At 48.4% G+C, this 14,763-nt stretch overlaps 1 protein-coding gene across 1 annotated transcript in view; it reads right to left on the minus strand.

Annotated features, from left to right (window-relative positions):
* Nucleotides 1–14,763, minus strand: part of LOC128981110 (collagen alpha-1(VII) chain-like) — a 112,463-nt gene that overhangs the window by 91,542 nt on the left and 6,158 nt on the right. The window contains 11 exon segments of the mRNA XM_054399765.1: nucleotides 183–326; nucleotides 1,804–1,953; nucleotides 2,390–2,518; nucleotides 3,802–3,960; nucleotides 4,966–5,085; nucleotides 5,288–5,509; nucleotides 7,553–7,669; nucleotides 8,839–8,994; nucleotides 9,699–9,815; nucleotides 11,463–11,592; nucleotides 13,265–13,425. Of these exon segments, the coding sequence (XP_054255740.1) occupies nucleotides 183–326; nucleotides 1,804–1,953; nucleotides 2,390–2,518; nucleotides 3,802–3,960; nucleotides 4,966–5,085; nucleotides 5,288–5,509; nucleotides 7,553–7,669; nucleotides 8,839–8,994; nucleotides 9,699–9,815; nucleotides 11,463–11,592; nucleotides 13,265–13,425 (1,605 nt within the window).

Here is a 14,763-nt window from a genome sequence, read left to right on the forward strand (position 1 = left end):
TGGATCCAATGGATATCTCTGTAGAGTCTAAATCTGACTCAGGCATAGGTCTTCATCCTGCCCCCATAGATATTATAGTCCCCATCAATGTGTGGGAAAAGGCATGAGATAAGTTCCTGTTCTCTGGGGTTCCTAGTGCTCTGACCTCACACTGCACCTCACTAGGAAACCAGGTTGCTTACCAGGTGCATCAAATGGCACCCAAGACATCTTGTAGTAAGTTACTCCAGGAAGCCTCCTCCAAGCCAGCTCCAAACTATTTACACCAGTGTCAGTAATCCTCAGATCATGGATGGGCTGGATGGGGTCGGAGTCTGTAAGAGATGCTGCAAAAATGAAGTTGTTCAACATAGAGAAGAGTCCAGAGAGACCTTCTGGTGGGGACAGAATTTTTATCAGGACCTCTTGTGACAGGATAAGGGGTTATGGTTTGAAACTAAAAGAGGGAGATTTAGGGGAGAGAGAAGGAAGAAACTTTGTACAGTGAGGGTGATGAGAGATGGGCCTGAACTGCCCAGGGAGCTGGTAGATGCCCCAACTCTAGGAACATTGCAGGTCAGGTTGTTTGGGATGCCAGCTGCATTCCTTAATGAATCCATGGAGAGGAGCACTGTGCAGTTCAGTGAGGGATCTCATCCACATCTCTTACTGCCGGCACCAAACTGGTGACACGACACAGGGACATAAGGATGAGACCAAGAGAGGACAGATGACCCAGATGCCTCTTCACACACCAGAGACCTGTGATTCAGATGAACTCGTGTGAAAGAGACTCTGAAAGGACCCATGACCCCAAGTTTGAACAAGCAGAGACACAAATCAAGGAATGGCAAACTTCAATGTTGCAGGCCGGTAAGTTTACCTTGAGTGGTGCCTTCACAGAGGCTTCTATATGATCCCAAGATCATATAATCATAGAATGTTTTGATTTGGAAGGGACTTTGAAAGGTCAGATAGTTCAACCCCCCTGCAGTGATCAGGGATATCTGCAGCTAGAGCAGGTTGCTCAGAGCTGCAACCAACCTGGCCTGTAATGTTTCCAAGGATGGGACATCTACCACCTCTCTTGGGCAATATGTGCCTGAGTTTGGCCAGCCTTGGCACAAAAAATCTCATACTTCACTCAGCCTAAATCTCCCTCTTTTAGTTAAAAACCATCACTCCTTGTCCTGTAACATCAGGTCCTGACAAAATGCCTGCCCCCAGCTTTCTCCTGAGCCCCTTTAAGTCATACATGGCCATCAGAAGGTGTCTGTTGAGCCTTCTCTCCAGGCTGAACAACCACAACTGCCAGCCTGGCCTCACAGCAGATGGCTTCCAGCCCTCCCATCACTGCTGTGGCCTCCTCTGGCCCCACTCCAACAGATCCACATCTCTCCTGTGCTGAGGATGCCAAAGCTGGCCCTAGCACTGTAAGTGGGTTTCTCAGTAGAGCGCAGCAGAGAGGCAGAATCCCCTCTCTCCACCTGCTGCCCACGCTGCTGGGGATCAGCCCAGGACAGGGATGGGTTTAGGCTGTGAGTCCATGTTGCTGGCTCACATCCATCTTTTACCCCCAGGTTAGATGGTTGTGGATAAATAAGACTGAGAGGAGTGTTAATATGCCCAGAGTTGTCTGCCTGTGCCAAGCCTGCTTAACGTGGCACAAGGATGCGTCTGCTCCTACGCACAGGAAGGGCCAGGGATTATTACTACCAGCTACGAGGGCTGCTAACATCACTCCACCATCAATGTGCAATGCAGGGAACCATGAATCCAGCCTTTGCATCCCAGCAGAAAGAGAGTTGTTCTACCAGGACATACCTGTATGGTGAGTCAGAGTCACCTCTGGTCCCTCGGTCTTGCTGAAGACAGCCTGAATTCTGACTTTGTACAGGGTGTTGGGCAGCAAGTGGTCAATCCTGTAAGCCAACACTCTACTGCCCAGGTACTGAGTCTTGCCAACCTGTTTCTCTGTTTAAAAAAAAAAAGGATACTTCAGAACCTGAACTGAAGGTCACCAGTGAGGTTGGTGGCATCTCCTCCAAAGGAAGTAGTCATTCCTCACTGTACTGCTGTTTCGGAGCTTTGTTTCAGGGATTATCTTCATGAATGCAAGAAGAAAAGGAGACACAGAATCATAGAATCAGTCAGGGTTGGAAGGGACCACAAGGATCATCTAGTTCCAACCCCCCTGCCATGGGCAGGGACGCCTCACACTAGATCAGGCTGGCCAGAGCCTCATCCAGCCTCAACAAGGGGTGCAGACTGAGGACTGTGTTTCTCAATAGCGAGAGCTCTCTCCTACTCCAGGCAGTAGATGAGGAGTTTGGAAAAGTGCCTCCCATAGCCATAGGCAAAGAGATTGGTCCATGGCAGAAATGAGCCTGTGCACCCTTTCTCTGCTCACCTTTGCCTGCTCTCACAGGGCTCCAGGTGACTTTGAATTTGGTGGCAGCTGCCATGGCACTCCACATCAAAGACAAGCTTGTGCTGGTGTAGGACATCACTTTGAAATTAGAGACACAGCCAAGAGGAACTGCAAAATGAAGACAGCATTAGACTACTGTCCAACAGGGCTCCTTTTTGTCCATATCATGAGGCCAACATTGTGTAAAAGCGTTAAAACTGGCATCTCTGCTTCTCAGTGTCTCCTCAGCCTCACCCAGAGAGGTGCCAGCTTGCACTACTTAAGGTCTAGACCACATGTGTAGATCCTGCCTCCAGAGCAGAATGCACTGGGGATTGCATTGTGCTCTAGATCCAGGTGGGAGCACATCTGCAAGATAGGAATCTAGAAGAAAGTCATGACATCCAGATCTTGGTATCCCCACACTACCTGCAGTGCAAAACATCCACCCAGAGCTCCTACAGGTGCTGAACATCCATGTTTAGCTGTGCTCTTATTCGTGAGGGTCACTCCATTATCTCCACAATGTATTCCAGGGTTGCTAGCTATCTTCTGCCACTTCTAAACCTCTCCAAGGACACATCTGTTACTGTGGAAATATTGCCTCTGCTTTCTGATCATCATGTTCAACATTGCTGCCTTCCCTCTACTGAGATGCAGCGACCCCAAAGTTTACCATGAAGGGACAAGCTCTGGCCATCAGCTAGACCACTGTCTTTCCCAGTTTTACATGAAAGGACTGCACTTGCTGCCTCTTCTCCAGGCACAGCCCTATTGCTTCTTTGAGGCAGGGGTCACCAGGCAGCAAGTTTCATGTTGAGATGTTCCTCTCCATTTATTTCCCTACAGCAGAATTTCAAAGAATCACAGAATGGCAGGGGTTGGAAGGGATCACTGAGTCCAAGCCCCCTTCCAAGGCAGGTTCACCTAAAGAAGGTTACACAGGAACGTATCCTGGCATGTTTCGAGTGTCTCTGGAGAATAGCTCCAGAGATTTACCCACATCTCATCTCTCTTCTTCCATCTGGACTCCTTATCAATGTGGAAGACTTTGGCCATTGGTCGCGATTTGGGGATGCCTGTAAGCTCAGTGAGCACAGATTGGGCAGTTCATATCTGAAGCTCTGCTTGAGCTCACACACAAACAGATCAGCTGTAGAATGTATTGATTCCAGATTCCTGAAGACTCCCAGGCAGAAAACCTTGAGCCTTTCGGATTCAAGATCTAACCTACCAAGAACAGATGGCAGGGCAGAGGACTACCACCATGGTGCCCCTGACACACGGAGGAGATGATGAAAGTGGGGTGCAAGAGGTAGAGCGTCAAGCCTCTGTAGGGATACACATGGTTGAACCAGACGTGTAAGGACTGTGTGCTGCAGTAGCTACTTGAATATCCTGCCCATACTCACGTGTCCTGGCTGAGGTGGTGATCCCTGGTCCCTCCAGCGAGCCAAAGAGCACATAGAGGGAAATCACATACTCAGTGTCGTGGGCCAGGTTGCGGAGCTGGTAGGCTGTGACTGACCTGTTGAGGGCCAGCTGACGAGGACGGCCTCTGCCAAAGAACTCTTTGGAAGAGAGAAAATAAAACAGAAGAGGATAAGGATTGAAGAGGCTGGGGATGAGCTCTGCATGTTTTCCTTGGCAATCCATCTCCAGCCACTGTTGTAGGACACCCATGTGCGTGCTGGCACAAGAGAGAGTTTTCCTACAGTTATTTATCTGGGAGTTTGAAGGACCCAAACCAGCTGAGAGGCACTGAAGAAGCCAAATCAGCCCTCACATCTGGGGCCCACAGTAATATGGTCACGTGCCCTGTCTCTCCCCATTATCTGGGGATCTTCTAGGCTTGGATTTCATGATCTCCAGAGGTCACTTCCAACACCTACCATTCCATGATTCTCAACACTCATCAATATCATAAAGGGTGGGTATTAAGAAAATGGGACCAGACTCCTTTCTGTGGTTCCCAGAAACGGGACAAGGGGCAGTGGGCACAAACTGGAAGCCAGGAGGTTCTATCTGAACATGAGGAAAGAATTCCTTCCTCTGAGGGTGCTGGAGCCCTGGAGCAGACTGCCCAGAGAGGTAGCAGAGTCTCCTTCTCTGGAGAGAATCCGGACTCACATGGACATCACGATCCTATGCAAACTGCTCTAGGTGAAACTTCTTTAACAGGATGTTTGGACTAGATGATCTCCAAAGGTCCTTTCCAAACCCTACCCTGCTGGAATTCTGTGACTTGAAGGAGCAGCTACATCCTTGTGCTAGATGACCAGCCATTAGGGTTATGGGTCCTCTTCCCTGAGAACCAGTCAAGGTGGTGTAGGACTCTTGCTCTATCTGTTGGGCTGGGGTCAGGCTGAACATAGGTGGTGCAGAGACTCTGCCTGATAGCACTATGGGCCAATTCCAGGAATCATTTTTGGTCCCACTTCATACCATAAAGTTGTGGTAGAGGCTGCCCAGACCAATTGATGAGCTGGACCTGCCCCTACACCAAGTATCCCTGAGGTTCCCAGTGCTTTATCTCTCATGCTACAGAAGGAGGTGGAAGCGATGTAGGATCTTACCTGGTATAGGACCCCATGTCATTCGGTAGCCTGTGGCTCCAGCAACTGCATCCCAGGAGACCAGAGCACTGTTGATGGATATCTCACTCACTTTCAGCATCTGGACAGTGCTTGATGCCACTGCAAGACAGTCAAGTTGACCAATGGCATCAATGTCCAAACAGCTTTTAAGTGATCCTCTAAAGCTGTGATGAACCATTTCTGCATCAGATGACAGGCAGGGTGGTGACTACAAATGACACCAGCTCTGTGCTGCCAGCAGAGCCTGACCTCTGTGCTTATCTCCTGGGTTTGGCACCCACTCCTGACGTAGGACACTCACCTGTTGTTGCTTTCCCGCTCACCACTGGCCCCTCGACATCCCCAAAGACAGGGTTGATGGTGACCATGTACTCCGTGCCAGGCTGCAGCCCCTGCATCATGTAGTAGCTGTAGGCATTGCTCAGGTTCACGTCCTGGATTGCTGCCCTCTGCAAAGGGAAATGATGTCTGAGCTCCCTTGGGGTCAGGGCCAAGGAGTACCAACCTCCTTGGGTCTTCTTGACTGGGCAAGCAGAGGGCAATCATGCAAACAATCACTGAAGAACTACACAGTACACAAGACAGAACAACATCTCAGCCCTCTGGCTTGAACATGCACCATCAATGTCCTCAAGCTGAGGACTGCAGTGCTATTAGTGCAAGAACAACATATCTTGGTTGAGGAGCTAAAGTATATCTGGGTGGAAACAACCCACAGCTACTTGGGTAGTCCTCCGTGATCATCACCAGATCAAGAGAGCTCAGGGCTTTGCAGGCCACAGACAACAAATGAGGTAGTAGCACACAAATGTCCACTTATGGATCTGTGAGCAGTCCTGTCAGAGGGTCCACACTCTGCCCAGCCCCTAGGTGACTCAGTGCTGGATCTGGTGTCATCTTGCCTTTCCTGCAGGACACAAGAACCGACTGATGTCACCAAAGACATTTTCTCATTTCTTCATCCTTGCTGCGGACTAGAAACTGCTCAGCTAAACCTCTGGGCAGGGCAGGAGAAGAGTTAAAACCCAGTCCTTGGTAGGGACACCCCAATTCGAGGGACAGAGAGGTGCAGGCAAGAGTTTGTTGTGGGTTTTGGAGGGGAACTGCCATTTGCAGTTCGGTCACTGGAGGGCGCCATGTCCCCACCTTTGCACCACAAGCTCCCCGAGCCCCATCCCCTTTCTCCCCTCCCACCCCCCTACCCGGACCTTCTCTCCGCGTCAGCCGCTCGGTTATGTGTATCTCTTCTCTTACGAGTCGGAGAAGAAAAATCAAACCCCTCCGGTTCTTGGGGTGCCTGCACAGGGATGGGCAAAGGGGTGTCTTGAAACCAGGGTCACCACATCCATAACACAAGCTCCTCGGATGGGAAGGGACAGAGGGTGGGAGAAGAATTCCATAGGATCCAGCAGCGAGAGTGGGCTGTCCCTTAGGATTTTACCACCCCTGATTTTATGGTGAACTGGAACCAGGTGGAAGAGCTACTCAGAAAGGGCAAATCCAGAGTGAAGGCAATGTGCCCTTGCTGCTTCCCCTGAGGATTTCCTGCACTGTCCCATCAAGAAGAGCTGTTCCCACTATAAAGATGTGGCAGCCTGAGCACACCTGAGCTCCATTTCTAGCTGGAACTGGGTAAAGTCTAGCTGAGTTTTGTGGTGCATGATTGTTTCTGGAGAGGCATATAAAAAGTGTCCCTATATTTTCCCTGTAAAAATTTTTCTCTTCTGATGACCTTTTGAGCTGTTCTTCAACTATCCACCCCTCCCCTGGTGGGAGATGTCTCCTTATTCCCTTCCCAGAGGAGCTGAACCAGAGAAGTGTGTGTTATTTATTCAAAGGCTGTGATGGAGCCCAGGTGTGCTGACATCCCATCTCATCTCTGAACCTCAGAAACATCTATCTCCCAAGGCCAAAATATGTCATCAGACCTGAATTTTTAACTTCTGCTCCCCCTGCACAGGCAAGGAATTTATGCCTGGGTTCAGGGCAGGGGGAGAAGCTCCAGCTGCAAATGGAAATCTGTCTTCAAGCACCAGAATTTATCAAGTGATGAGGATATATTATGGGATGCCAGGTCTTAGTGCTGCAGAGGAAAGCTACAAGCAGAGGCACTTCCAGTCTATAAGGTGGTAGTACCTGCCCTACCCAAAAGGAAGTTACCCCAGGGGTTGTGGATACAGTTCTGCACTGAACACTTTAACAGCTTCTCTCCAGCTATTAACCCTTTCCAAGGGCACTCAGGTCCAGTGAATCCCTCACTAATTCCATGTTAACAAGGCTGGATATTTGTAGCAACCTTATGCAGAGCCAGAGCAGGTATTTCTGTATCTATGGCAGAGTTTGCCACCAACACCCATGGCACAGTTCTCTGTTGCAAGCTTCTGACTTACCCTCCTGAACAGAAAACACCACCCACAGATTCCAAAAAAACCTGGCTGCCTCCAGCTTCTTGGTGCATGGCTGGACATGGAAAGTGTTAGTGCTCCCAACGCCTTGGGGACCTCACAGCTCCTGTGTCTCCTTCTCCCTGCCCAATGATGAGTGCATCCTGCTTGTGAGTCTCTACCTGCTGATGTCCAAGTGAGTCTGTAGCCTGTTGCTCCCCGCACAGGGCTCCACCTTGCCTGGAGTGTGTCTGTGGTTTCATTCTGCAGCAAGATGCTTTTCACAGGCAGGAGTTTCACTGGAAGGAGAACAAGAAGCAAACCTTTCAGAGCAGCCATCTGCCAGCGGAGGATTTCATAGAATCATAGAACTGCTGAGGTTGGAAGAGACCTTTGAGATGTTCACATCTGACTGCTTGCTTAGAGCTTGCAATCTCACCACTACTGCTAGGCCACTACCACTAAACCATATCCCTCAGCACCACATCCACGTATCTTCTAAACACCTCAAGGGGTGAAGGCTCCACCACCTCCCTGGGCAGCCTGTTCCAATGATTGAGAACGCTTTCTGTGAAGAAATTTTTCCTAATATCCAACCTGAACCTCCCTTGGCACAACCCAAGGCTCTTTCCTCTTGTGCTGTCAGTTGTTGCATGTGAAAATTGACCACCCCCTACCTGGCTTCAGCCTCCTTTGAGGTAGTTGTAGAGAACAATGAGGTCTCCACTCAGCCTCCTCTCTGAAGACTAAACAACCTCAGTTCTCTCTGCTGTTCCTCATAAGAGTTGAGTTCAAGGCCCTTCACCAGCTCCGCTGCCCTTCTGTGGATACGCTCCAGCACCTCAATGTCCTTCTTGGGAAGAGGGGCCAAAAGCTGAACCCAGAATTTGAAGCGTGGCTTCACCAGTGCTGTGTAAAAGGAGACAATCACATCCCTAGACCTGGCCACAAGATTCCTGATCCAATCCAGGATGCCATTGGACTTCTTGGCCACCTGAACACACTTCTGACTAATATACACTGGTTTCTCCCTACATTGCTGTTCATCCAGCCTATCTATCTATCAGAAGAGAGATTTCCAAGGGCTCCTGCACTCCCTGGCATGTTGAAGGTATCTCATAAAAGAGTGGTGGAAACAATGAAGTCTGTGACCTTTGATTTTCAATATCAATGCCTCTAATGCACCAACCTTGCTTGCTTTACACAGTATGAGTGCAAAACAGGAGTGAAAGCAAGCCTCTGGCAGATCTCCTACCTCTCCTCCCAAGGGGCACAATGGCATAAAAGGATGTCCATGTCCATGCATGTCATGGGAGAAGATCAGGACTCAGTGTTAGAGTTAGAAAGGGCCTGTTGAACGCTGCAGATTTAGCTGTAGAGTCCACAAACTCAGAAGTGCTTGACAGCAAAGAGTGCAGACACAGCACCCAGGGCAAGAAGGGACCAGTCAAAGAGTCAAACCTCTTACATGTTCTCCCCACGGCAGCCACAGGCTGGCTTGGCCCCTGAGGGTACACTGCATAGATGCTGATGCTGTATTCTCTGTCCTCCTGCAAGTTATGCAGCACATGGAAAGAGACATCACCTTGTAGAACCTGCTTATAGGCCATTCCTTGTCTGTTGGCTGCAAAATCAAGAAGAGTGATGGTGAAGCCTTCCCACTACCTCAGGTTTATATCCCATGGTGACATCTTCACAACATGGTGAGAAGTGTTCATAGGAGCTGGTTTGAGTGCATGGTTGAAGCCCACCAGCCTTTATGATATTGCTCAGAGTTATGTCTGTAACCAAGGCTTGACATATCCACACTGTCCCATCTCTCCAGATTGCAAAGAGGTGAGTGTGAGCCACACTGGAGGCTTCAACTCACCCCACATCCACACTGAAGCAGACCACTGAGTATGAAAAGCATTCATGGTAGGTCTGGATGTGACAGTGCAAATAGGTAGAAGGCATGCACAGCACCATCCCCACCTTGTTCTTTGAAAGAAAGTCCTTCAAAGGATTTTCTCCCCCATCCCTTTAGATATTCTGGATTAGGCTTGATTGGTCTTTGAGCAACCTGATCTAGTTGGGGATGTTCCTGCTTACTGCAGAGGGGTTGGACTAAATGACCTTGAAAGATCCTTTCCGACCTGATGCATTCTATGATTCTATGATCCTAGAGGAACCACACTGTCTGGAAGAGGCTAACCTGGCTCGCTTCCAGAGTAATGCCAGGAGCTCTGTGGTGCATTGTTCCTTGGACAAAATGGCACCTTTCTTGACCTTGAATCCCTGCTCTTTTAATAGCAAACTCCAAGAAAAGTTAATAAAATCTGAACTCACCTCTGGGGATGTAGATCTTGTAGCCCTCCAGCTTGCCCAGGGGAGGTGTCCAAGCTACCTTCAAGCTAAAAAGTCCTTCTTCTATCACACGGAAATTGGTGACTGGAGGCTCAGGTGCTTTGGGGTACAAAAGTATTGTAGAAATCGAGGGGTAAATAAAGGGCTACATCAAAGAGTCTTTGAAAAGTCCTTTGCCTTCGAGGACAGAGAGACACAAAGTTGAGCAGCACCATTTCTCTGCAAAAGCCACCACCCCTCCACCTCTACCAAACCCTTGTCTGCTTGAAAAGTGGGCTAAACCCCTCCATGGGCTTCCTCTTTGAATGGTGTTGAGAACTGTGAAAGATCTCCTCACAAGGCATTTCTTTCTGAGCTTTACAGTGGTTTCATGCAGACTGAGAAAGGACACATGAATCAAATGCTCCTTTGCACCCACGAATGCAACTCTTACAAAGAGGAGCCCATTTTGATCCAGCCAGCCATGGCAGACAGATTTATAGCTTCTGCCCCTGGCTTCATGTTGGGGATAACAAGAGGAGATCAAATGACTTCGTTTCCATCCATAAAGACATTCCATCTTATTCCTGGCAAGCACACATGAGTCAATCTTATTGAGTCCCTTTAGTTATTCATCCTGTCAGAGATCTTCCCTCAAGAAGACAAACAATGTAAGATACTGCAGGAGGTAGGGAAGAAAGAAAAGGTAAGGAAGAAAGGAATGATGCTCTTCAAAAGCCCTTGGGCAAAGCAGGCTTGACACTTCATGCCAAGCAGGGAAGGAAGCAGAATTAGTGCACCCCTTACACTCTTGAGAACCCTTAAAGCAGGGCAGAGACTTCTGGGACAAAATCTGCTAAACCCATCACATCTGACCCAGTGTCTTACAGTCCAGGACATGAACAAGAGTGAATTTTCTGCTTTGTTTCCAGTAACTTTGTCATTACAACCAGCTGCGTGTCAGCAAAGGAATTTGGCATGGCTGACAGCAATCCATAGAATAGTTTAGGCTGGAAAAGACCTTTAAGATCATTGAGTCCAACCACTACCTAGCTGTACCAAATCTGGTGCTGTGGTGCTTAGCAATATGGTTTAGCAGTGAACTTGGTAGAGTAGGGTTAAAGGTTGTACCTGATGATCTCAAGGGTCTTTTCCAACCCAAATGATCTTATGAGCTCTGCATCCCCATGAATGGGGATTTAACTACCTCCCTGGGAAGCCTGTTCCAGTGTTTAACAATCCTTTCAGTGAAGGATTTTCATCTGATGTCCAATCTAAATCTCCCCTGGTGCAAATTAAGGCTGTTTCCTCTTGTCCTACCACTTGCTACCAGGAGGAAGAGACCAACATCCACCTGTCTCCAACCTCCTTTTAGAGAGTTGTAGAGAGCAAAAGGGTCTCTCCTCAGCTTCTTTTCTCCAGGCTAAACAACCCCAGTTCCTTCAGCTGCTCCTCACAAGACCTCTCTCCATAAAACCCATGTCTATGTTTCTCAACTAATGCTCTCCAAAAGCTTTCTCATCCCAGCTATCTACTAGGCTGAATTCTCTGCTTTCCAGTGGGTCAGCCACATGGATTACACTCACAATTCTGCACCCCACACCATGAACATTTGCATTTATTCCTCCTACCCATTCCTACCTCTCCATTCCTCAGTCTTCATGTGTATTTTTTTGGCTTTGGTTTGTTGGTTTTTTTTTTCCCCTCTTTTCCCTGTGCCCACACAGACAAGGAACACACAGGGATGTCTGCAGAAGAGAGACTCACTTGTTTTCCCCTTGACAGCTGCTGACTCCCCAAGGGTGTCTGCATAGACAGCCCTTACTGTGAAGGCATAGTTGGTGTTGGGTTTCAGATCAGTCACGAGCACGGTGTTTTTGTCATCACCCACCACAATCTGTAACAGAGGAACAAAGGATATTGTTACACCTCCCTGACAGTAGAAGACCCCCATGTTTGCAAGAGGCTAGGAGCACAATGTTTCACATCTGATGCAAGGTGACTTCCTCTTAAACGCTTCACACTTCACAGTATCACAGTGCGGTAAGGTTTGGAAGGGACCTCTGGAGACCATTGAGCCCAATGCCTCTGCCAAGGCAGGTTCACCTGAAGAAGGTCACACAGAAACACATCCAAGGGAGTTTTGAACATCTCTCTTGGCACCCTGTTCCAGTGCTCTGTCACCCTTAAAGAATTTTCTCCTCGTGTTGAGACAGAACTTACGCTTGAGTTGTTCCATCTAACCAGGAGGAGGAACTTCTTTAATTGCGGTCCTCAAATGACATCTGGGTTCACACTGAGCATAGCACTGAGAGCACTGCCAAGAGTGGGTTTCATGGGATAGCCCAGAAAAACCTCCATGAAAATAAGAGCATGCATAAAGTGAATCCCCAAGCCCCTTGAAGAAAAAAAAGGAAAAGCAACCATCTTTGACAAAAAAAGCTGCTTTTAAGCCCATATATGAAGATTTCAAAGTAACCTGAGGGCAAGAGAGGTGGAGACAACTTCTGTGTTGTCACTACATTCTTATGAGATTCTGAAGCAGCCAAGAATGATCATTCTTGTTAAATACAACCTTAATAATTAATGCAATTAATAATCTGAGCCTTAATAATTGATGCTTTCATAGCTTTGTTCTATTATTAGAAATCAAAGCTTTCAGGCATCCAGTTTCTATCCTTCAATCTTGCTCTCAAACTTTGTGCAGTGATCAAGCTGAACCAGAGCAAGTCCTGGCACACATGGCAGAATCCACAAGGGACATGGCAAATCCAATGCCAAAACACACACAGAACTTACCAAGATGAACAACCATGGCAGCAAGAGGAGCAGGGGATGTTGCTAAGGAAATTGGATGGGCTTATCTGAGAGGTGATATCATGCAGGTAAGGAGAGAAAGAGTGCTTCTCATTGACCTGTTGTCATCAATCCCAATGGAATTTTGTTCTGCATTCTTTTTCCATCTGCCATCACTCCCAGAAGCTCCATCTCAGCACAACAGCAATGCCCAAATTATCATGAGCATTGCAACACATCTACAAATCTGATGGTCTATCTACAGACCTTCACTTCGAGTTTCAGGAATTTATGCCAACGCACTGGGCTAAGTGTGATGGTTGAGGGACAGGGTCCTAGCCACAGAATCATGGAATGGTTTGGGTTGGAAGGGACCTCTAAGGGTCATCTAGTCCAAAGCACCTGCAATCAGCAGGGACATCTTTAACTAGAGATGGTTGCTCAGAGCCCCAGACAACCTGACTCAGTATGGTTCCAGGAATGGGGCATTTACCACCTGTCTGGGCAACCTGGGCCAGGGTTCCATCCTCAGTGGCAAGAGTGTCTTCCTTCTATCGAATCTGAATCTCCCTCTTAGCTTAAACCCATCACCTCATCTTGTCACAACAGGCTATCCCCATCTGTCCCCAGCTTTCTGACCATCCCCTTTAAGCACAGAAAGGCCACAAGAAGGCTTCCCCAACCAGGCTGTGTCATCAGCAGCCTCAGAAGAGGACTAACTCCTAAGCGAGGACCTGAAACTGGTGCACTGCAAACCAAGAATGAAACTCTACCTGCTGCTGGTCCTCTGAAAGGGGCTGTCCTGAAGGCAGCAAAGGCTGGAGGTGGATGTGGTAGCCTGTCACCCTCCCTGTAGCTGGCATCCATGTGAGTCGCAGTGAGCTGTGGCTTTGCTCACTGACATACAAATCCCAGGGACCAATGATCTTCTCAGCTGCAAAATGAGAAAGGAAAGGTCTTTGGTTTGGACTGTGGTGGCACCAGTGCTGGGCATGTGCAGGCTTCTCATTGATGGAGTCAACTTACTCAACATAGAGAAGGTCTTGGGTACAGAGGGCATTCACTCAGACAGAAAGAGCAGGAGAAGCTAGGATCTGTTTCCAGGTCAGAGCCGCACAAGCAAGATTTCTTTTGGCAACAGGAGAAGGGAAAATAAAACTGGTTCTGGCTACAGTTCCCCTGTGAACACCTGCTTAATGCACAGAGCATCAGCTCCTTCCCTCTCCAGCTCTTTCTCCTTACTGTCACCAGAGAACAGAATCATAGAATTGCAGAATGGTTGGGGTGTTCTAGTCAAACCCCCCTGCAGTCACCAGGGACATCTGCAACTACAGCAGGTTGCTCAGAGCCACAGACAACCTGACCTGGAATGTTTCCAGGAATGGAGCATCTACCACCTCTCTGTGCAGTTTGGGACAGGGTCTCACCACCATCAGTTTAAAAAATTTCTTCCTTCTCTCTAGTCTAAATCTCCATCTTTTACTTTAAAAACCATCACCTCTTGTCCTGTCACAACAGGCCCTGCTAAAAAGTCTGTCCCCAGCTTTCTGAGTGACCCTCTGGAAAGGCCATCAGAAGGTCTCCTGTGAGCCTTCTCCAGGCTGAACATCCCAACTGTCTTATCCTGGCGTCAACAGCAGAGGACTTCCAACTCTTGCATAATTGTTGTGGCCTTCTCTGGCCCTGCTCCAACAGGTTTATGTCTCTCTTGTGCTGAGGACTCCAGAGCTGGACACTACTCCAAGTGGAGTCACACCAAGGAGGAAGCAGAGGGTCAGAAAAGCTCTTGGCCAGAAAGCTTGAACTCTGCATGAAAGACCACAAGTAGCCCTGAAATGCTACAGAACCACAAAGAAAGCAAAATAAAAATAAAGACCTCTGACAATTTGGAGAATGTACCCCTTTAACTTATCTTCTCAGGAGTTTGTGTGCCAAGAAGGGGGCAGGAGTTCATTGCCACCACCTCTGCATCATCAGTATCTGTTTGGGGAGAGACCTACAGTTCTTCTGAAATCTTTTGGGCTGCACTTAGTATCTTCTGCAAGGAATGAAGGTCTTCCTGAGACCCTGAGCTGTGCTGCCACAGTTCACAATGAGAGGTCCATCATGAAACCCCCAAGGGGCAGAAATACTGCTACAGCACATTGCTGCCCCTTTTGTTTGCACCAGCAGCAAGACTTTCAGGATTCCAGTATCAGCAGACAACCCATACATGTGCAGACACAAGCAAAATGCAAGACCGTTGAACCCAAGCAATGAATGCTCCATGAGC

This window comes from Indicator indicator, chromosome 3 (genome assembly GCF_027791375.1).
Source record: "Indicator indicator isolate 239-I01 chromosome 3, UM_Iind_1.1, whole genome shotgun sequence".
NCBI classification, from domain to species: Eukaryota; Metazoa; Chordata; class Aves; order Piciformes; family Indicatoridae; genus Indicator; species Indicator indicator.